A 21,511-nucleotide genomic window follows, 5' to 3' on the forward strand; every position below is an offset into this window, starting at 1 on the left:
TGTCACAGTTTCTGTTATTTGATTGTTGTTTCCTTAGGTTACCGCTGGAGGGCACCCTTACTCTGTTTTCTTGTTTTGAATTGCACCCAAAAAGTCTCATAGCAAAGGTATTTGTAAATAAGGTATTTGTGTTTTTTATCTTTAATTCATTTGCTAAAATTTCTAAAAGCCTGTTTCGCTTTGTCATTATGGGGTATTGTTTGTAGATTGATGAGGGAAATGTTTTATTTAATCAATTTTAGAATAAGGCTGTAAAGTAACAAAATGTGACAAAAGTCAAGGGGTCTGAATAGTTTCCGAATGCACTGTACATACAAAGAGCACAATACAAACAGGGGTGAAAGTAAGGGGGTACAGTCCGGTACGACATCCCAGTCAAATAAATAGTGGTGGTATTCCATACCGGTAAAATGTGAGCCTATCACAATTAATACAATGTGCCCAAAAAACTATTGGCAATTGCACCATTATTTAACATTACTACATGTCAGCCACATGAAAATGTGCAAATTGACTGGAAACCAGGTGGTAGAGTACTAGGGGGTAACTAGCCCCTCCAAAGAACAATATATATATATATATATATATATATATATATATATATATATATATATATATATATATATATATCACTGTACAGTACCAACCAGTCAAAAGTGTGGACACAGCTCATTCAAGGGTTTTTCTTTATTTTTACTATTTTCTACATTGTAGAAATAAAGACATCAAAACTATTAAATAACACATATGGAATCATGTAGTAACCAAAACAGTGTTAAACAAATCAAAGTATATTTTATATTTGAGATTCTTCAAAGTAACCATACTTTGCCTTGATGACAGCTTTGCACACGCTTGGCATTCTCTCAACCATCTTCATGAGGTAGTCACCCGGAATGCTTTTCCAACAGTCTTGAACATGTTCCTACTCATCCGTTCACCTACTCTGCGTTTCACAAAGACACAGAGGTTGTAACCAAACATTTCAAATTTGTACTCATCAGACCAAAGGACAGATTTCCACCAGTCTAATGTCCATTGTTCGTGTTTCTTGGCCCAAGCAAGTCTTTTCTTATTATTGGTGTCTTTTAGTAGTGGTTTCTTCGCAGCAATTTGACCACGAAGGCCTGATTCACACAGTCTCCTCTGAACAGTTGATGTTGAGATGTGTCTGTTACTTGAACTCTGTGAAGCATTTATTTGAGCTGCAATCTGAGGTGCAGTTAACTCTGAGTCTTCCTTTACTGTGGCGGTCCTCATGAGAGCTAGTTTCATCATAGTGCTTGATGGTTTTGGTGACTGCACTTGAAAAAAACTTTCAAAGTTCTTCAAATGTTCCAGATTGACTGACCTTCATATCTTAAAATAATGCTGGACTGTTGTTTCTCTTTGCTTATTTAAGCTGTTCTTGCCATAATTATGACTTGGTCTTTTTATTTTGTATTAATTTTCTTCTCCCCTTTTTCTCCCCAATTTCGTCATATCAAGTTGGTAGTTACTGTCTAGTCCCATCGCTGCAACTCCCTTGCGGACTCGGGAGAGGTGAAGGACGAGAGCCGTGCGTCCCCTGAAACACAACTCCGCCAAGCCGCACTGCTTCTTGACACATTAACCCGGAAGCCAGCTGCACAATGTGTCGGAGAAAACACCGAATACCTGTCGACCGTGTCAGCGTGCATGCGCCTGGCCCGGCACAGGAGTCGCTAGAGGACAATGGGACAAGGACATCCCGGCTGGCCAAACCCTCCCCTAACCCCGACGATGTCGGGCCAATTCTGCATCGCCTCTTGGGTCTCCCGGTCGCAGCCGGCAGCGACACAGCCCGGTATCGAACCACGATTTGTAGTAACGCAGCTACAGTAGCACTGCAATGCAGTGCCTTAGACTGCTGCGCCACTCGGGAGGCCCCTTATGGACTTGGTCTTTAACCAAATAGGGATATCTTCTTTATACCATTCCTAACTTATCACAACACACCTGATTGGCTCAAATGCATTAAGAAGGAAAGAAATTCCACAAATGAACTTTTAACAAGGCACACCTGTTCATTGAAATGCATTCCGGGTGACTACCTCATGAAGCTGGTTGAGAGAATGCCAAGAGTGTACAAAGCTGTCATCAAGGCAAAGGGTGACTACTTTGAAGAATCTAAAATCTAAAATATATTTAGACTTATTTAACACTTTTTTGGTTACTACATGATTCCATATGTGTTATTTAATATTATTACTATTATTACTATCACTATTATTCTACAATGTAGAAAATATAAAAAATAAAGAAAAGCCCTTAAATGAGTAGGTGTGTCCACAATTTTGACTGGTACTGTACATACAGTGTATATATTTCCTGATCTTTCTTATATCTCCTAGATATAGGACAGACACTTCAAAACCTTATTCCTCACGATTTAAAAATGTTTGACTGTCTATTTTGCGATGTATGAATGTGTTATTCAATGCATTTCTATGGACTTTAGTAGTAAAGGCCAAATTCAATTATTTTATTAAATCATTTTAAAGTATTTTTTGGGGATAGCAAAAGGGGTTTTAAAATTCTAAATCAAATTGCTAAATGATCCATGATATGACCATCTTAAAACAATTCCATATGTTGGCTTAGTACACCCCCTCCCCCAACGGTTTAAACTTTAGAGGTTAAACTCAACCAGCAATACTCTCTCCTCCAGTTTTATAGTCTTTTGCAGCTTGTTCCAAGACCAAGGAGCATTATAGGAAAATCATATTTATCCCATTTCTGTTCTGGCCTTAGGAACCTTGAATGATAGTAGTAGCTGAGAACGAAGTCTATACGTTTGTGATGAGCTTGTAAGTGAGGAGCACAGATAAGTAGGCAATGGTCCAAGCACTGTGTTGTTCACAAAGACGTACCAATGCTTCAGCCTTCTCATAGGAAGCAAGGGCCACTTCACCATGTTGTACAGATGACAGTGATAGGTGAGTGGTATTGCATTAGTTATAAATCTAAGTGCCCTGTGATAAACAGTGTCCAGCATCTTAAGGGCACTGGCTGAATATGTTTTGATTCAAGCTACTATACAACATAATTAAACCAGTGGTACTTACATAAAATAAAGACAACCTTGTTAAGCCAAGAGAATGTTCTTTCTTGCATTTTCACTTTTTTCTTTCCTATGCACAACTAATTTGAACCCAGCCCAGATATGTGATGTGAGGCAGAGATGGTTTCCTTGTTCACAGATGAGAGGCGAGGTGTTTGTGGCAGTTTTGTTTGGAACCACCCATTTTGCTCTCAGATTGAGTCAGGACCTCCTCTGTAGTAAAGTCGTCAATAATGTCAGTGGGTCAGATACATGATTTCATTTGAAGTGTTGCAAATCAGTACCTTAAAAAAGTATAGATTTTTTTATATATATAAATTGAAGTTGTATGACTGAATGAGACATTTTCTCAACACTTATTGTTGTCAGAAAGCTTGTTGTCTTAGTAAGATTCTCATTCTTTCACCATGTAATTATGGGTAAGGGACAGGCATAACCTGTAGGATGGATCAGGGAAGTGTTGAATTCACAAATATGTTATGGCAGGTCTGAGGGTGGACACCATGGTTCTTAGACCACAGTTGGTCATTCATAAGAAACTTTGTGTGACGCAGCACCTGGTAACCAGCAGGATGGCAATATAATTTTAAAATAGACTACTTACACAAAACGTCAACCTCAGCTTTACAAATTGTAAACCGTAAATACATATACTGTAAAACTGTTATATAGAGTAATGTATCAATTTCAATGTTCAAATGTTTCTTACACTTTATGAATAGCTATTCCAGCTCCAAACTATGTCTGTTACTCATTACCAATCAAACAAGGAAATTGATGGAGAAATCATACTCATTATGGTAATATTTAGTTATATAATCTCATTCCTGGCATAGGGAAGTTATTGTTTTGTTCCACACAGCAAATCATTTAACAGATCACAGTTTAAAAAGGCTGCTGAAAATGACAGCCATGTGTTACTACAGGAGACTGTGAAAAGTGATAATTATACTGACAGCAAAATATCTAAATAGTCACAATGGGATAATTATCAGGTCATTTAAAATAAAATAAAATACCAAGAGGCTAAATCATTGTTCTAGTTGGATATAGTCAGCAAAGGGCCCTCAATAGACATATTTTCATATACCGGTAATCACTGGCATTAGCACACACCCACGCAGGCCCTGCAAGGCGGGGGGGCCCACAAGCTTTAGGTTGGGGTCCTCCCGGAGGTCGGGCCCCCCAGATAGCATATGAACACGTGATAAGCCATTGTTTGTTTCATTATAGGAAATTAGCTTTAAAACTGCAACATTTTCTCTCAGACTCATAATAATAATAATCAGTTGTATGACTGAATGAGATTATTTTCTCAACACTTATTGTTGTCAGAAAGCTTGTTGTCATAGTAGGATTCTCATTCCTTCACCATTTAATTATGGGTAGTGGACAGGCATAACCTGTAGGATGGATTAGGGAAGTGTTGAATTCACAGAGAGGCCTTTGATATGTTATGGCAGGCCTGAGGGTGGAACACAATGGTAACCACATTCATAAAAAATGTAGTGTGACACATCATCTGGTAACTAGGATGTTGGCATAGGGAATGTATTGTTTTGTTCCACACAGCAAATCCTTTAACAGATTACACCTTGAAAAGGCTGCTGAACACAATAGCCCTGGTGGGGTTACTACAGAAGAGTGGGAAAAGTGATACAGCATGATGTAAAAATAGTCACAATGTGATAATGATCGGGTCATTTCACATGAAATCAAATACCAAGAGGCTAAATCATTGTTTCCATTGGATATAGTCAGCAAAGGGCTTTCAATAGACATATTTACATATATAGTAGGCTACCGGTAATGTAGTTGGAAGCAAATTTGAGGAAGCTTTTAGAGACATTCATCCATCCATGTCTATGTAGGGAGGGCACAGTCTGTGTAGCAACCAAAGTTATTTTCATCCCTCTTCATGCCTATCCCTTTAAAGCTGTTTCTCTAGATTTAACATCATGGAACTTCCCCTGTGGAACTGTAGCAAAGGATGGTTTAGAAACTCTGTGACTCATGATTTAGAAACTCTCATGTCATCATAGTCAAATTCACACTGCTCAGCAAAAAAAAAATCACACTATATCAGGTATCGTGTGGTTTGTGATGATACTACTGTAGATTAAGATCACAGCACAACCCTTACAAAAAAAGACATCAGTTTTGAAACTGAAGTAAAAGTGCAGTAACTGCAGTCGACTGTGGTATTTTGGACGCAGTAATTGCAGAATAACTGCTAATACTGCAGTTTAACTGCAGTTCTACTGTCACACCCTGATCTGTTTCACCTGTCTTTGTGATTCTCTCCACCCCCCACCCGGTGTCGCCCATCTTCCCCATTATCCCCCATGTATTTATACCTGTGTTTTCTGTCTGTCTGTGCCAGTTCGTCTTGTTTGTCAAGTCAGCCAGCAGTTTTGTCTCAGCTCCTGCTTTTCCCCAGTCTCTCTTTTCCTCGCCCTCCTGGTTTTGACCCTTGCCTGTCCTGACTCTTAGCCCTCCTTCCTGACCACTCTGACTGAGCCTGTCTGCCATCCTGTAACCTTTGTCCCACCTCTGGATTATTGACCTCTGCCTACCCTTAGCCTGCCTGCCGTCCTGTACCTTTGCCCCACCTCTGGTTTACTGGCCCCTGCCTGCCCTTGACCTGTCTTTTGCCTGCCCCTGTTGGATTATTAAACTGTTGTTAATTCAACATTGTCTGCATCTGGGTCTTACCTTCAAACCTGATATCTACTGTACTGCAATTGCAGTTAGTAGAATTTTCAGCATACTGCAGTTACAGTGGTGGAAAAAGTACCCAATTGTCATACTTGAGTAAAAGTAATAGAAAGTTACTCAAGTAAAAGTGAAAGTCACACAGTAAAATACTACTTGAGGAAACGTCTACAAGTATTTGGTTGTAAATATACTTAAGTATCAAAAGTAAATGTAATTTCTAAAATATTCTTAAGTATCAAAAGTAAACGTGAAAGTATAAATTATTTTAAATTCCTTATATAAAGCAAAGCAGACGGCACCATTGTCTTGTTTTTTTAATTTACGGATAGACAGGAGCACACTCATTTGCAAAAAATGCATTTGTGTTTAGTGAGTCTGCCAGATCAGAGAAAGTAGGGATGACCACATTGTTTCTTGATAAGTGCATGAATTGGATCATTTTCCTGCCCTGCTAAGCATTCAACATGTAATTAGTACTTTTGGGTGTCAGGGAAAATGTATGGAGTAAAAAGTACATTATTTTCTTTAGGAATGTAGTGAAGTAAAAGTAAAAGTTGTCAAAAATAGAAATAGTAAAGTAAAGTACAGATGCCCCAAAAAACTACTTAAGTAGTACTTTAAAGTATTTTTACTTAAGGACTTTACACCGCTTTGCAGTTATATTGCACTCTAACGGCAATCTTTTTTCCTAAGGGAATAATTTGCATGTTTGTTTTAATGGAAAAGCAAATGCCAACACACAAAAGGTACAGTCAAAACCAGAGAAACTGTTTTACTGAGTTGACATGTCACCTAATTGAGTCCAAATTTCTATGCAGATTATACCCCTGTGGTATTTGTTTGTATTAATTTGACTTATTTCCACAATATTTTTGCATAGGGTACATTTTATATTTCATCATTCATGGGTCATGACACGCATTATGTCATAAACTTTACTTGAACGTAGAAGAAGAAGTTGGAGAGTTCAGTGTGGATTGAAAAGAGGGGACTGTATGTGAGGCAAGGTCGCAACAGTTGGGTTTTGGAGGGAGAGCTTTTGCAGAGACGGGGATGGTGGTTGGAAGAGCGTGCTTGTTTGAAATTGAAAAGTGTCACGGTAGCTTTTGATAAAGAATAACATCAAGACGAAGCAGCTGCATTATAAGTGGGATGCACCTTTGAGCGCTACATCCCGAGGTGTTCGTGCTGATTGCACGGAGACTGTGACAGCTGGTTAAATGGTGTCCCTTGAGAAAGCAAGAACAAGATGTACAGTTGAAGTCGGAAGTTTACATACATTTAGGTTGGAGTCGTTAAAACTAGTTTTTCAACCACTCCACAAACTTCTTGTTAACAAACTATAGTTTTGGTAAGTCAGTTAGGACATCAACTTTGTGCATGACACAAGTAATTTTTCCAACAATTGTTTACAGACAGATTATTTCACTTATAATTCACTGTATCACAATTCCAGTGGGCCAGAAGTTTACATACACTAAGTTGACTGTGCCTTTAAGCAGCTTGGAAAATTCCAGGAAATTATGTCATGGCTTTAGAAGCTTCTGATAGGCTAATTGACATCATTTGAGTCAATTGGAGGTATACCTGTAAATGTATTTCAAGGCCTAACTTCAAACTCAGTGCCTCTTTGCTTGACATCATGGGAAAATCAAAAGAAATCAGCCAAGACCTCAGACATTTTTTTATAGACCTCCACAAGTCTGGTTCATCCTTGGGAGCAATTTCCAAATGCCTGAAGGTACCACTTTCATCTGTACAAACAATAGTACGCAAGTATAACCACCATGGGACCACGCAGCCGTCATACCACTCAGGAAGGAGACGCGTTCTGTCTCCTAGAGATGAATGTACTTTGGTGCGAAAAGTGCAAATCAATCCCAGAACAGCAAAGGACCTTGTGAAGATGCTGGAGGAAACAGGTACAAAAGTATCTATATCCACAGTAAAACGAGTCCTATATCGACATAACCTGAAACGCCGCTCAGCAAGGAAGAAGCCACTGTTCCAAAAACGCCATAAAAAAGCCAGACTACGGTTTGCAACTGCACATGGGGACAAAGATCGTACTTTTTGGACAAATGTCCTCTGGTCTGATGAACAAAAATAGAACTGTTTGGCCATAATGACCATTGTTATGTTTGGAGGAAAAGGGTGAGGCTTGTAAGCTGAAGAACACCATCCCAACCGTGAAGCACGTGGGTGGCAGCATCATGTTGTGGGGGTGCTTTGTTGCAGGAGGGACTGGTGCACTTCACAAATGATGAGGGAGGATGATGAGGGAGGAAAATGATGTGGATATATTTAAGCAACATCTCAAGACATCAGTCAGGAAGTTAAAACTGAAAAAGCCTGTGCGAGCAAAGAGGCCTACAAACCTGACTCAGTTACACCACCTCTGTCAGGAGGAATGGGCCAAAATTCACCCAACTTATTGTGGGAAGCTTGTGGAAGGCTACCCGAAATGTTTGACCCAAGTTAAACAATTTAAAGGCAATGCTACCAAATGCTAATTGAGTGTATGTAAACTTCTGACCCACTGGGAATGTGACAAAAGAAATAAAAGCTGAAATAAATCATTTTCTCAACTATTATTCTGACATTTCACATTCTTAAAATGGTGTGGTGATCCTAACTGACCTAGGATTAAATGTCAGGAATTGTGAAAAACAGTTTAAATGTATTTGGCTAAGGTGTATGTAAACTTCCGACTTCAACTGTATGTCAGGAGAAGAGCAGTATTATCATAAGGAGACGTATACTTGGAATACGGAGGAGGAATGGAGGTCTAAGAGAGAGAGGGAGGAAGACGGTGAGCTTGAGTCGGTTAAAAGGGGTGGAAAAAAGGGAGATGGTTTGTTCAATAAGAATGGTAGAAAGTGGAAGCAGAGGGAGCTGAAGACAGGAGGTGAAATGGAAGTGAATGAGGGTGAAGTATCGGAGGTGGTAGGTGTGGTGAAGTTCTCGGAGCCCGATACTTGATAAGATAAAATCAAATCAAACTTTATTTGTCACATGAGCCGAATACAACAAGTGTAGGCCTTACCGTGAAATGCTTACTTACAAGCCCTTAACCAACAGTGCAGTTCAAGAAGAGTTAGGAAAATGGTAATGCAATAATCTGGAGGCCATTTGATTAACCATTCAGCAGTCTTATGGCTTGGGGGGTAGAAGCTGTTAAGGAGCCTTTTGGTCCTAGACTTGGCGCTCCGGTACCGCTTGCCGTGCGGTAGCAGAGAAAACAGTCAATGACTTGGGTGACTGGAGTTTTCGACAATTACATGGGCTTTCCTCCGACACCTCCCACTACACAGGTCCTGGATGGCAGGAAGCTTGGTGCCAGTAGAAAGTAGTGGTATGTGTTAATTGTAGGGGTGCCCATTGGGCTGGGGATCAGAAATGTCCCGTGTGAGAGAGGCAGGTTGAGGTTTCCAGGGTTAGAATAGTGCAGAAGTTGTCATATGCTGAGGCAGTGAAGAAAGTAGGGGAAGATGGGTCAAGCGGAGAGATCCTGAGAGGAGTGGTGAGAGTAGTAGATCTGTACCACTACAGAGGTATAGGCCAACAAGTCATATATGTTTCAGTAAGATTGGATTTTTTGCATTCATAGCAATGGTTATAAACTGTACTGCAGGGATGTAATGGAAGTCACAGAAAATTGAGGTTGTGGTGGCAGCTGCAGAGAGATATTTGGGTGTGCGAGACTTGACATCAGAAGAGTTACAGGGTGTGTTAAGTTGTGATGTCCCATCCTTTGAAGTTGTTGGCATGAGGTAGGACTAAGTAAATCAAATCAAATCATATTGGTTACATACACATGGTTAGCAGATGTTAATGCGAGTGTAGCGAAATGCTTGTGCTTCTAGTTCCAACAGTGCAGTAATATCTAACAAGTAATCTAACAATTCCCCAACAACTACCTAATACACACAAATCTAAAGGGGTGAATGAGAATATGTACATATAAGTATATGGATGAGTGATGGCCGAGCAGCATAGGCAAGGTGCAATAGATGGTATAAAATACAGTATATACATGTGTAACCGATGTGAAATGGCTAGTTAGTTAGCGGTGGTGCGCGCTAATCGCATTTCAATCAGTGACGTCACTCGCTCTGAGACTTGAAGTAGGGTTTCCCCTTGCGTTGCAAAAGTCGTGGCTCTTGTGGCGCGATGGGTAACGATGCTTCGGTGGATGTCAGTTGTTGATGCGTGCAAGGGTCCCTGGTTCGAGCCCGGGTTGGGGCGAAGAGAGGGACGGAACCTACACTGTTACATTGGTGCCGTGACCCGGATCATTGGTTGCTGTGGAAAAAGGAGGAGGTCAAAGGGGGGGTGAGTGTAACCGATGTGAAATGGCTAGTTAGTTAGTGGTGGTGTGTGCTAATTGCATTTCAATCAGTAATGTCACTCGCTCTGAGACTTGAAGTAGGGTTTCCCCTTGTGTTGGGGAATGGGTAACGATGGGTAACGCGCGATGGGTAACGATGCTTCGGTGGGTGTCAGTTGTTGATGTGTGCAAGGGTCCCTGGTTCGAGCCCGGGTTGGGGTGAAGAGAGGGACGGAACCTACACTGTTACAGATGTGATATAAGTAATGTAAGATATGTAAACATTATTAAAGTGGCATTGTTTAAAGTGACTAGTGATCAATTTATTAAAGTGTCCAGTGATTGGGTCTCAATGTAGGCAGCAGCCTCTCTGAGTGATTGCTTTTAAGCAGTCTGATGGCCTTGAGATAGAAGCTGTTTTTCAATCTCTCGGTCCCAGCTTTGATGCACCTGTACTGACCTCACCTTCTGGATGATAGCGGTGTGAACAGGCAGTGGCTCAGGTGGTTGTTGTCCTTGATGATCTTTTTGGCCTTCCTGTGACATCGGGTGCTGTAGGTATCATGGAGGGCAGCATGTTTTCCCCCGGTGATGCGTTGTGCAGACCGCACCACCCTCTGGAGAGTAGATTTAAATATGGGAGTAGGGTGGCGTTATTTTTATTTTATTCATTTTTAGAATGTTTTTGTGGGTGTAGTGTTAGATAGTAGGGTATTTGTTTAAAAAAAATTCAAGCAAAGTATAAGGGAGTTTACTCCAGTCTAGTAGGTGGAGGTAATGCAACATATTGGATGCCAACCACGTTAAACCTCATCGAAGAACAAGAAGAAGAAGCAGTTAATGTGGGAACTTCCTGTTTGTAGTGTGACCGGAAGTGGATAAAAACATTGGAGGGAACGAAAAATATTCTGAGATCTTCTGTTGAAAAGGACAACATAGTCTGTAAGTAAGTTCACATATGATATTTAGCTAACAATGTTATCACAGTAAAGTTTATGGAGCTTGTCTATTGTATCAGAATTTGTACAAAGATAAAGGGCTCGCATTTGGTAACTAACTAAACTTTACGCACAGACAGGGGGTGGGTTTGGTTATAAATATGTTTGGTTTACGTCTCTTTCCAATGTTGGAAATCCCAGCTAGCTAGCTAACGTTATTAAAACTGCCTGCCAGCTAATTTTGCAATGTCATGTTAGGTATTTGGCACAGGCACACTGTAAATATGTCCCACTTGAAGCTAGCTGGCTAGCTAAATAGCATTGCTAGTCATATTGGAAAAATAGTGACCAATTGAAGCTTGTGCCAGAATTAATCCAGTTTGGTTATAATGGTGTTGTGAACTAACTAACTGGCTAACAAACTCGAACCTGCTGTTAGGACTGTTTTGGCTATTTAGCTATAACACCTGCTGTTTTTTTGGTTCTAGGTGGTTTGGGACTGGTGTGGCAGCTCTACCTAGCTTGTGTCCAGCAGCCAGATCACCATGGCGAAAAGGAGGAGCCTGTCCAACCTGGTGGTGTCTTGTAAGTGGGCGTCCTGCACCTTCAAAGGCCACTGCATGGAGGAGCTCAGCGAACACATGTCACTGCACCTGAAGGATCACCTAGGAGACAGAGATGCTATGGAAGAACTAGGTGGGTTGGTGAGGGGACTGGCAGATGACAGCTACATCAGTGTCTCAGTATTGTCCCAATAGCTTCCTTTCCCGAGTCTTTTCCATCAAGTGAAAGCAAATGTAGAATATGAAATCTTTCCGGCCCCTACAGTCTGTCAGTGATAACACACCTCCAGACGAGCTTCAATGCCTTATAACACTCCTTCCGTGGCCTCCAACTGCTTTTAAATGCTAGTAAAACTAAGTGCATGCTCTTCAACCGATTGTTGCCCGCACCCGACCGCCCGACTAGTATCACTACTCTGGACGGTTCTGACTTAGAATATGTGGACAACTACAAATACCTAGGTGTCTGGTTAGACTGTAAACTCTCCAGACTCACATTAAGCATCACCAATCTAAAATTAAATCTAGAATCAGCTTCCTATTTCGCAACAAAGCCTCCTTCACTCATACCCTCGTAAAACTGACTATCCTACCGATCCTTGACTTCGGCGATGTCATTTACAAAATAGCCTCCAACACTCTACTCAGCAAACTGGATGCAGTCTATCACAGTGCCATCCGTTTTGTCACCAAAGCCCCATATACTACCCACCACTGCGACCTGTTGGCTGGCCCTCACTACATATTCGTCGACAAACCCACTGGCTCCAGGTCCTCTAAGTCTTTGCTAGGTAAAGCCCCGCCTTATCTCAGCTCACCATAGCAACACCCACCCGTAGCACGCACTCCAGCAGGTATATTTCACTGGTTATCCCCAAAGCCAATACTTCCTTTGGCTGCCTTTCCTTCCAGTTCTCTGCTGCCAATGACTGGAACAAATTGCAAAAATCACTGAAGCTCGAGTCTTATATCTCCCTCCCTAACTTTAAGCATCAGCTGTCAGAGCAGCTTACCGAACACTGTACCTGTACACAGCCAATCTGTAAATAGCACACCCGACTACCTCATCCCCATATTGTTATTTATCCTCTTGCTCTTTTGTACCCCAGTATCTCTACTTGCACATCATCTGCACATCTATCACTCCAGTGTCAATGCTAAACTGTAATTATTTTGCCTCTATGGCCTATTTATTGCCTTACCTCCCTACTCTTCTACATTTGCACACGCTGTACATGGATTTTTCTATTGTGTTATTGACTGTACGTTTGTTTATGTGTAACTCTGTTGTTTTTGTCGCACTGCTTTGCTTTATCTTGGCCAGGTCGCAGTTGTAAATGAGAACTTGTTCTCAACTGGCCTACCTGGTTAAATAAAGGTGATAAGAAGTGATTTCAAGGGAAAGTAGTCAAGAACAGGAAGCCTTTGAAAAGTACTCAGTACTACTGAAGCCTTTGAAAAGTACAAATATGCTGACCAGAATATCACTAACAGCACCTACTGCCTTTCGCCAGATAACGTGTGTTGTGTTGCTCCCTCTAGATGACTATGCATGTCTGTGGGAGGGCTGTGAGTTCCTGGCTATGGGCAGCCCCAGGGAGCTGGAGATCCATGCTCACTTCCACACCTTCCACAGCAAACTCAAGTTCATTGGGGAGCAGATGCTCAAGTCCCACCCCAACTTCCCCAGCTGTACCCAGGACCTCCACAGCAACAACCTGGTCCCCGAGATCTCAGAGGGACTTGTGTGCCAGTGGGAGCACTGTGATGTAAGTTAATAATACCATGGAGGGTGATTCTGCATCCCACTGCTTGACATCTGCCTTATAATTCACCGCCACCCTCAGTGATTATGTGTATGTGATGTACTTAATTTTTGCTGTTTTGTTGCTACAGAGTACATTTAACAACCCGGAGTGGTTCTATCGGCATGTGGACATGCACGCTCATTGCACTGGGCTCTCTCCTCTCCCAGACCAGCAGCAGGCCATCTTCTGCAGCTGGAAAGGTACTGCTAGGGGCAAGGAAGGGATCACATTATACTGTATCAGCACAGCCTTTCCTTCTGTAGTGCTACATTGAATAAACTGATGTTTTCTTGGCCTGCTTCAGCTGATATCCTCGTCATGTGTTTCCACAGGTTGTGATGCATTCTTTAAGATCAAGTACCGTTTGCGGGAGCACCTGCGCAGCCACACTCAGGAGCGTCTGGTGGCCTGCCCCACCTGCGGCTGCATGTTCTCCAGCAACACCAAGTTCTTCGACCACATCCACAGACAGGCCGAGCCAGAGGGTGAATGGGCTCAGCTCTGCCTGGCCAGAAGTCACTGTTTTACAGCTTATAGGCAGATATGTTATTGGCTTAGACATGTACATTTTAATTTGATTGAATGCCCTCTGATTCTTGCAGAGTCCCTGGTCTGTGAGCATTGTGACAAAGGCTTTGCCAATGAGAGACTGTTGAGAGACCATGTACGACAGCATGGTGAGTGTGCTGTTCTCCACCACTTCTGTTCAGTATTATTTAGCTCATTTTCCATGTCTGGCTTGGAAATGTACATCTATTAGTCAGATTTATTTTAGTTGTAGTGCTATCAATAGGGTTTGTCAATACGATATTTAGATTGGCTGATGATGGCTATTGTCTGTGTCCAGTTTCTTTCACTGTAAATCTTATGAGTGATCTATCCTCTGCCTCTCAGTGAACCATATCAAGTGTCCCCTGTGTGACATGACCTGCACCTCTCTCGCCACTCTGAAGATCCATATCAAGTTCCGCCACTGTGACGAGCGACCCTTTCCCTGTGACTTCTGTGAGAGCAGGTTGTTGTTCCACAGACTCGTCACAACTTACTGACCCTTATAGACTGTAAACATATTGTGCACATATTATTTTGCGCGCACTTTTGTTTATGATGCATGTCTCCCAGCTTTAAGAACCAGCACGACCTGCGGAAGCACATGGAGACCCATAATGAGGGGGCGGCCTACCACTGCTCTGTAGAGGGCTGTGACTACTCCTCCCGCATGGCCCACACCATGAACCAGCACTACAAGAGAGTACACGAGGTACTTCAGACTGTCTGCAGGGGACGCCAAACACTCACTCACTGCTCAATAGACCTACAGAATCAAGATCAGTGTCAAAGCTTGACTTTTTTTCATTTGCAAATATGCTTTTGGGTTTATGGAATTTTGATCAAGTGTACTCCACTTGACACTTGTGTAATTCTCCTCTGTAGGGTGGAATGGTCTCGAAATACAAGTGTCATCTCTGTGACAGAACCTTCTCTTGGTGTTACACACTCACTCTTCACCTGCGCAAGAAACACCACCTGAAATGGCCCTCTGGACACTCCCGCTTCAGGTATGAACAGCGCTTCATCTTTCCCTTGTGTGATTAGTTAACATGAGTTAGTCTGTTTTACCATAAGGGGGTGGTTGTTGATTATTTGGCTTGCTCCAGATACAAGGAGGATGAAGATGGCTACCTGAGGCTGAACATGGTGCGTTACGAGACAGTGGAGGTGACTCAGGAGATCATGAAGAACATGGCTAAGAAGAGGACGCTCCATAAGGGCCCCGGGTCCAGCAGCCGAGCCAAGAGAGCTGCCACCCGGGCAGCCAGAAGTCATGGCTCTCCCCCTGGCTCCTCCTCCCCCTCCTCTTGCTCCTCTTCCTCAGAGCTCTCTGCAGGGGAGGAGATGTCAGCCCAGCCCAGCCCCAGGGGCAGTGACTCACCTGTGTACTGTGTACTGAGTAACGTGTCTGATATGGGGGATGACCCCGACGCCACCCGGGACGGCTCTGACTCCTGTGGGCCCTCAGGCGCTGTGAGGGCCCTGACTGAGGTGGCCAGGGGTCTGGGGATGGATGTGGTGTAATCACACACAGACCCTCCTTATTCTAGTGGTCCAAGTAAACTATTGACATTGCCACATTGTTGTCTCCAACCTTGATCCTGTAGACTAAAGTAGTGATACCAACTTCAATTGTATCTCAATGAATAGGAATATTCCAGGCGATGAATGCAGCCGTTCATATCTAACGCACTGTCATTCCTTTATAAAATGAGAACTTGGTTAAAGAAACACTGATCCAGCATCTTCTCAGGACCAGTGTTGGAGACCACTAACGTAGCGTTACTGAATCACTCCAATGTTACAGCTGTGCTGCATGTATGATGGCTGGGCTTAACCTGGGATGGACTGTTTATTAAAGTTCACTAAATGTTAGTATCTCTGGAAGAGATGTGACAAGTTGACAAGAATGTGAAGACTGTGTTAGTGCTTACTATCCCTGATCAAATGTTTTTATTTGTTAGTGTTTTACAGTATTGGCTTTAATGCGGCGAGGGTGTTGGCAGCATCAGAATGGGACCCCATTGACAGCAGTTTTGAAATCACCTCAGGTTTGGAGTGTAGAAGTCTGTCAGGTCACTTTTTTAAACTCTTTTCCATTAAGTTATAGGTCTTAGGTTTTCCTTTGTGGTCACTGGATAATCTGATTTCATTAATGCTGTAGCTTTTGATTTGACCTAGTTGTTTTTTTGTTAGTTAGTTAGTTTTGTCAGTTATATTGTATGTCCATTTTAGGAACAGTAACCTGACTAACTCATGAGTTAACATTTTATGAACGAATTTGGTGGATTGCACTTTTATGTTGAACAAAATCATTGTTCATCAATTTACAGGTGTTTTAAGGGATGTAAATAGTTTTTCAACACAGTAGTTTGTCCTTTGTGTCATACAGGTAATAATCAGAATCACAGAATTTGTCATGAAGCAGTACCTTGCAGAGTTACAGTTGTAAGGCAAGCAAGCTCACTGAATGGCGTCTTCTGATTTCTGTCATTACGAGGTAGTCCTGTGGGGAGCGCCAGACAATGGGAGAGAGAAGGGGACCAGAGGCAGCAATGCTTATTTTAATTTATTTATTTCACGTTTATTTAACCAGGTAGGCTAGTTGAGAACAAGTTCTCATTTGCAACTGCGACCTGGCCAAGATGAAGCATAGCAATTCGACACATAGAATAAACAAAACATAGTCAATTATACAGTAGAACAAAAGAGAACAAAAAGTCTATATACAGTGAGTGCAAATGAGGTAAGTTAAGGCAATAAATAGGCCATGGTGGTGAAGTAATTACAATATTGCAATTAAACACTGGAATTGTAGATGTGCAGAAGATGAATGTGCAAGTAGAGATACTGGGGTGCAAAGGAGCAAGATGAATAAATACAGTATGGGGATGAGGTAGGTAGATAGATGGTCTGTTTACAGATGGGCTATGTACAGGTGCAGTGAGCTGCTCTGACAGCTGGTGCTTAAAGCTAGTGAGGGAGATACGAGTCTCCGGCTTCAGAGATTTTTTGCAGTTCGTTCCAGTCATTGGCAGTAGAGAACTGGAAGGAAAGACGACCAAAGGAGGAATTGGCTTTGGGGGTGACCAGTGAGATATACCTGCTGGAGCGCGTGCTACGAGTGGGTGCTGCTATGGTGACCAGTGAGCTGAGATAAGGTTGTAGATAACCTGTAGCCAGTGGGTTTGGCGACGAGTATAAAGCGAGGGCCAACCAACGAGAGTGTACAGTTCGCAATGGTGGGTAGTGTATGGGACTTTGGTGACAAAACGGATGCCACTGTGATAGACTGCATCCAGTTTGTTGAGTAGAGTGTTGGAGGCTATTTTATAGATGACATCACCGAAGTCGAGGATCGGTAGGATCGTAAGTTTTACGAGGGTATGTTTGGCAGCATGAGTGAAGGATGCTTTGTTGCGATATAGGAAGCCGATTCTAGATTTAATTTTGGATTGGAGATGCTTAATGTGAGTCTGGAAGTAGAGTTTACAGTCTAACCGGACACCCAGGTATTTGTAGTTGTCCACGTATTCTAAGTCAGAGCCGTCCAGAGTAGTGATGCTGGACGGGCGAGCAGGTGCGGGCAGTGATCGGTTGAATAGCATGCATTTAGTTTTACTTGCGTTTAAGAGCAGTTGGAGGCCACGGAAGGAGAGTTGTATGGCATTGAAGCCCAGTGTCCAACAGTGTCCAAAGAGGGGCCAGAAGTATACAGAATGGTGTCATCTGCGTAGAGGTGGATCAGAGAATCACCAGCAGCAAGAGCAACATCATTGATGTATACAGAGAAGAGAGTCGGACCGAGAATTGAACCCTGTGGCACACCCATAGAGACTGCCAGAGGTCCGGACAACAGGCCCTCAGAGTTCAGTGTGTCAAATCAATCAGAGAAGTAGTTGGTAAACCAGGCGAGGCAATCATTTGAGAAACCGAGTCTGCCAATAAGAATGTGGTGATTGACAGAGTTGAAAGCCTTGGCCAGGTCGATGAATACAGCTGCACAGAAATGTCTCTTATCGATGGCTGTTATGATGTCGTTTAAGACCTTGAGCGTGGCTGAGGTGCACCCGTGACCAGCTCTGAAACCAGATTGCCTAGCGGAGAAGGTACGGTGGGATTCAAAATGGTCGGTGATCTGTTTTGTTAACTTGGCTTTCTAAGACCTTAGAAAGACAGGGTAGGATAGATATACCGTAAATTCCGGACTATAAGCCGCAACTTTTTTCCCAGGCTTTGAACCTCGCGGCTTAAACAATGACGCGGCTAATATATGGATTTTTCCCGCTTTCAATTAAAATAAAAAATAAAACAACACATTCTGTGACTTGCTCAGTTTTTTGGCGGCATGAAGCTTTCATTAGACCAATGAAATTGCCGAACGGGTTAAGGTCTAACAACTTTTTTGTTTACTGTTTAGATTAAATCGAGCGCTCTCAAACTTCCCATCATTCTAATTATGGTAGTCATTTTGTCACCCTCATCATGGCAAAGACACAGAGAAATGCATATGATGCATCTTTCAAGTTGAAGGCGATTGATCTGGCTGTTGGAAAAGGAAATAGAGCTGCTGCACGGGAGCTTGGTCTTAATGAGTCGATGATAAGAAGTTGGAAACAGCAGCGTGAGGAATTGACTCAGTGAAAAAAGACAACTAAAAAGACAACTGCTAATTATTATAATTTTTTTACCAGCTGTGTTTCGTTAAAGCCTGTGTGAAGTTAATTTGTTTTAATGTACCGGTAGGCACCTGCGGCTTATAGACGTGCGGCTTATTTGTGTTCAATATATATATATATATATATTTTTTAATTCAGTGGGTGCGGCTTATATTCAGGTGCGCTTAATAGTCCGGAAATTATGGTAGGTCTGTAGCAGTTTGGGTCTAGAGTGTCACCCCATTTGAAGAGGGGGATGACTGCGGCAGCTTTCCAATCTTTGGGACTCTCAGACAATATGAGAGGTTGAACAGGCTAGTAATAGGGGTTGCAACAATTTCGGCAGATCATTTTAGAAAGAGGGTCCAGATTGTCTAGCCCGGCTGATTTGTATGGGTCCAGATTTTGCAGCTCTTTCAGAACATCAGCTATCTGGATTTGGGTGAAGGAGAAATGGTGGGGGCTTTGGAGGGTGCCGGGCAGTTGACCAGGGTAGGGGTAGCCAGGTGGAAAGCATGGCCAGCCGTAGAGAAATGCTTATTGAAATTATGAATTATAGTGGATTTATCGGTGGTAACAGTGTTTCCTAGCCTCAGAGCAGTGGACAGCTGGGAGGAGGTGCTCTTATTCTCCATGGACAGTCTCCCAGAACTTTTTTGAGTTAGTACTACAGGATGCAAATTTCTGTTTGAAAAAGCGAGCCTTAGCTTTTCTAACTGGCTGTGTATATTTGTTCCTAACTTCCGTGAAAAGTTGCATATCACGGGAGCTATTCGATGCTAATGCAGAATGCCACATGATGTTTTTGTGCTGGTCAAGGGCAGCTGGGTCTGGAGTGAACCAAGGACTATATCTATTCCTAGTTCTAAATTGTTTGAGTGGGGCATGCTTATTTAAGATGGTGAGGAAGGCACTTTTAAAGAATAGCCAGGCATCATCTACTGACGGGATGAGGTCAATGTCATTCCAGGATACCCCGGCCAGGTCGATTAGAAAGGCCTGCTCGCAGAAGTGTTTTAGGGAGCGTTTGACAGTGATGAGGGGTGGTCGTTTGGTTGCAGATCCATTACGGATGCAGGCAATGAGGCAGTGATCACAGAAGTGTATTGGAGGGCGAGTTAGTTAGGATGACATCTATGAGGGTGCCCGTGTTTACGGATTTGGGGTTGTACCTGGTAGGTTCATTGATAATTTGTGTGAGATTGAGGGCATCAAGCTTAGATTGTAGGATGGCCGGGGTATTAACATGTCCTAGTTTAGGTCACCTAGTAGCACGAGCTCAGAAGATAGATGGGGGGGGCAATCAATTCACATAAGGTCCCGCTAATGGTGGATGGCTTGAATCAGGTCAGGACCAGTAGGCTGAGTCAAACTCCGGCTTGATACCGAAGTTGATTGCTTGTGAGTCCACTTGCATTTTCTGCTGAGAAATGGAAGGACAGACAGAAAAAATAGTGTCAGTTATGTGTGGCTTAAATACAAATAATTATTTTGGTATTTTATACACATTTTAGTGGATGTTCAACACATTTTCATACCTTCAACCTCAGCTTATGGTGGTGGATCTGCTATGCAATGCGGACATGCATTGTATGCCATCTTCCTGGTCTCTGAAGATAGAAACAGAACTCAAAACACTTCAAATGAGAACATTTTGCCGATACTCAATAATCTAAAGGGTACTTACTCTTGGATTCTTCTGTAGATGCTTGTGTGACCCAGTCCTAGGTCCTGGTGCCATGTCTAGAACATTTGATGTCTGACAAAGACAAGGAAATGTAGACTTTGATCACACACTACTAACTCATGACACCATAACATGATGATACCTAAATACTATATATTTTGCCTCAGCCCCAACTTCCTAGTTCCCATTACTCTCTTTTCCACTGGTACCTTGGGAGGGCATGCCTTTGGCTGGAAGGCCCCCTGCAGGGAGCTGAAGGGTCCTGGGTAGGGGACAAAGCTGGCTGCCATGGGGGCCAACCCTGGCATCAATAAGGAAAATCAGTGTATGAGTGAGGGAGAGACTTACATTGTGTCTGTAGAAGGGATCCACATTTGTTGAGAATTTGACAAACTGTAAAAAACAAAACAAAAAAAAAGAACATTCATTAGATTTGTACAGGCTTCATCAACATAATTGATACAGTAGCACTTCAAATCAAATGTTATTTGTCACATGCGCTGAACACAACAGGTGTAAACCTTACAGTGAAACACCTACTAACAAGCCCTTAACCAACAATGCAGTTAAGAAAATACAAAACAAAAAGTAAGAAGAATAACAAATAATTAAAGAGCAGCTTTAATTGAACTTCTCTGTACATTTCTGTGTGCTGGTGTTGATGTTATTGGACCTCAGTGGACAGGTAGAGAGTGGTCCGGCCAGAAACCTGGAAGGCCAGGAAGCATGAACTCATCTGATGCAGCACACTGGGCTCTGAAGAGGACAAGCATAGCAGACATAACAAACACATTCCATGTAACTAATATTTTCTGCTATATTGTGTCTGAAGATAACTTATCTGTAAACAGGACCACTCCAAAAGGCTCTATAGGGAGAATAGCAGCTAAGCAGATGAAGATGCACCTGAGTAGGAACTACCCGCAGGTTGCTGGGCAGCAGAAGGCAAAGCGCTCACTGAGAGCAGTGGGGTAGGAGGAGAAAAGACTGCTGGGGGGGGGGGAGAAACACACACACACCAACTGATTAATGGACTGTTGAATGTATTTTTTTTATTTTTTTTATCTTGCTTTGCTCTTTTCTACTCTGATAAGCTCCCAGGAAAGGGCTGAAAATAGCCCACATTAATAAACAGTCGTGGCCAAAAGTTGAGAATTACACATGTACATTTCCAC

General features: G+C 42.5%; 1 protein-coding gene across 2 annotated transcripts; it reads left to right on the forward strand.

Annotated features, from left to right (window-relative positions):
• Positions 1–10,964: 10,964 nt before the first annotated feature.
• LOC106581133 (histone H4 transcription factor) lies at positions 10,965–16,358 on the forward strand. 2 transcript variants are annotated; one of them, XM_014162954.2, is made up of 10 exons: positions 10,965–11,072; positions 11,557–11,764; positions 13,174–13,400; positions 13,528–13,639; positions 13,772–13,924; positions 14,042–14,116; positions 14,334–14,454; positions 14,562–14,700; positions 14,874–14,998; positions 15,098–16,358. In XM_014162954.2, exons 2-10 carry the CDS (start codon positions 11,614–11,616, stop codon positions 15,513–15,515), a joined length of 1,521 nt encoding a protein of 506 aa, XP_014018429.1. In that variant the 5' UTR covers positions 10,965–11,072; positions 11,557–11,613; the 3' UTR covers positions 15,516–16,358. The 2 variants fall into 2 exon arrangements, with proteins under 2 accessions (XP_014018429.1, XP_014018430.1); XM_014162955.2 differs by having other exon boundaries at positions 10,983–11,076.
• The last annotated feature ends 5,153 nt before the right edge of the window (positions 16,359–21,511 follow it).

This window comes from Salmo salar, chromosome ssa20 (assembly GCF_905237065.1).
Source record: "Salmo salar chromosome ssa20, Ssal_v3.1, whole genome shotgun sequence".
NCBI lineage: Eukaryota > Metazoa > Chordata > Actinopteri > Salmoniformes > Salmonidae > Salmo > Salmo salar.

Excerpts from the sequence above, each read along its gene's own strand:
- LOC106581133 (XM_014162954.2), top strand. The coding sequence starts at position 11,614 with ATGGCGAAAAGGAGGAGCCTGTCCAACCTGGTGGTGTCTTGTAAGTGG. Across the intron at positions 11,765-13,173 it reads AGATGCTATGGAAGAACTAG|ATGACTATGCATGTCTGTGG; the intron begins GTGGGTTGGTGA and ends TGCTCCCTCTAG. Across the intron at positions 14,117-14,333 it reads AGACCATGTACGACAGCATG|TGAACCATATCAAGTGTCCC; the intron begins GTGAGTGTGCTG and ends TCTGCCTCTCAG.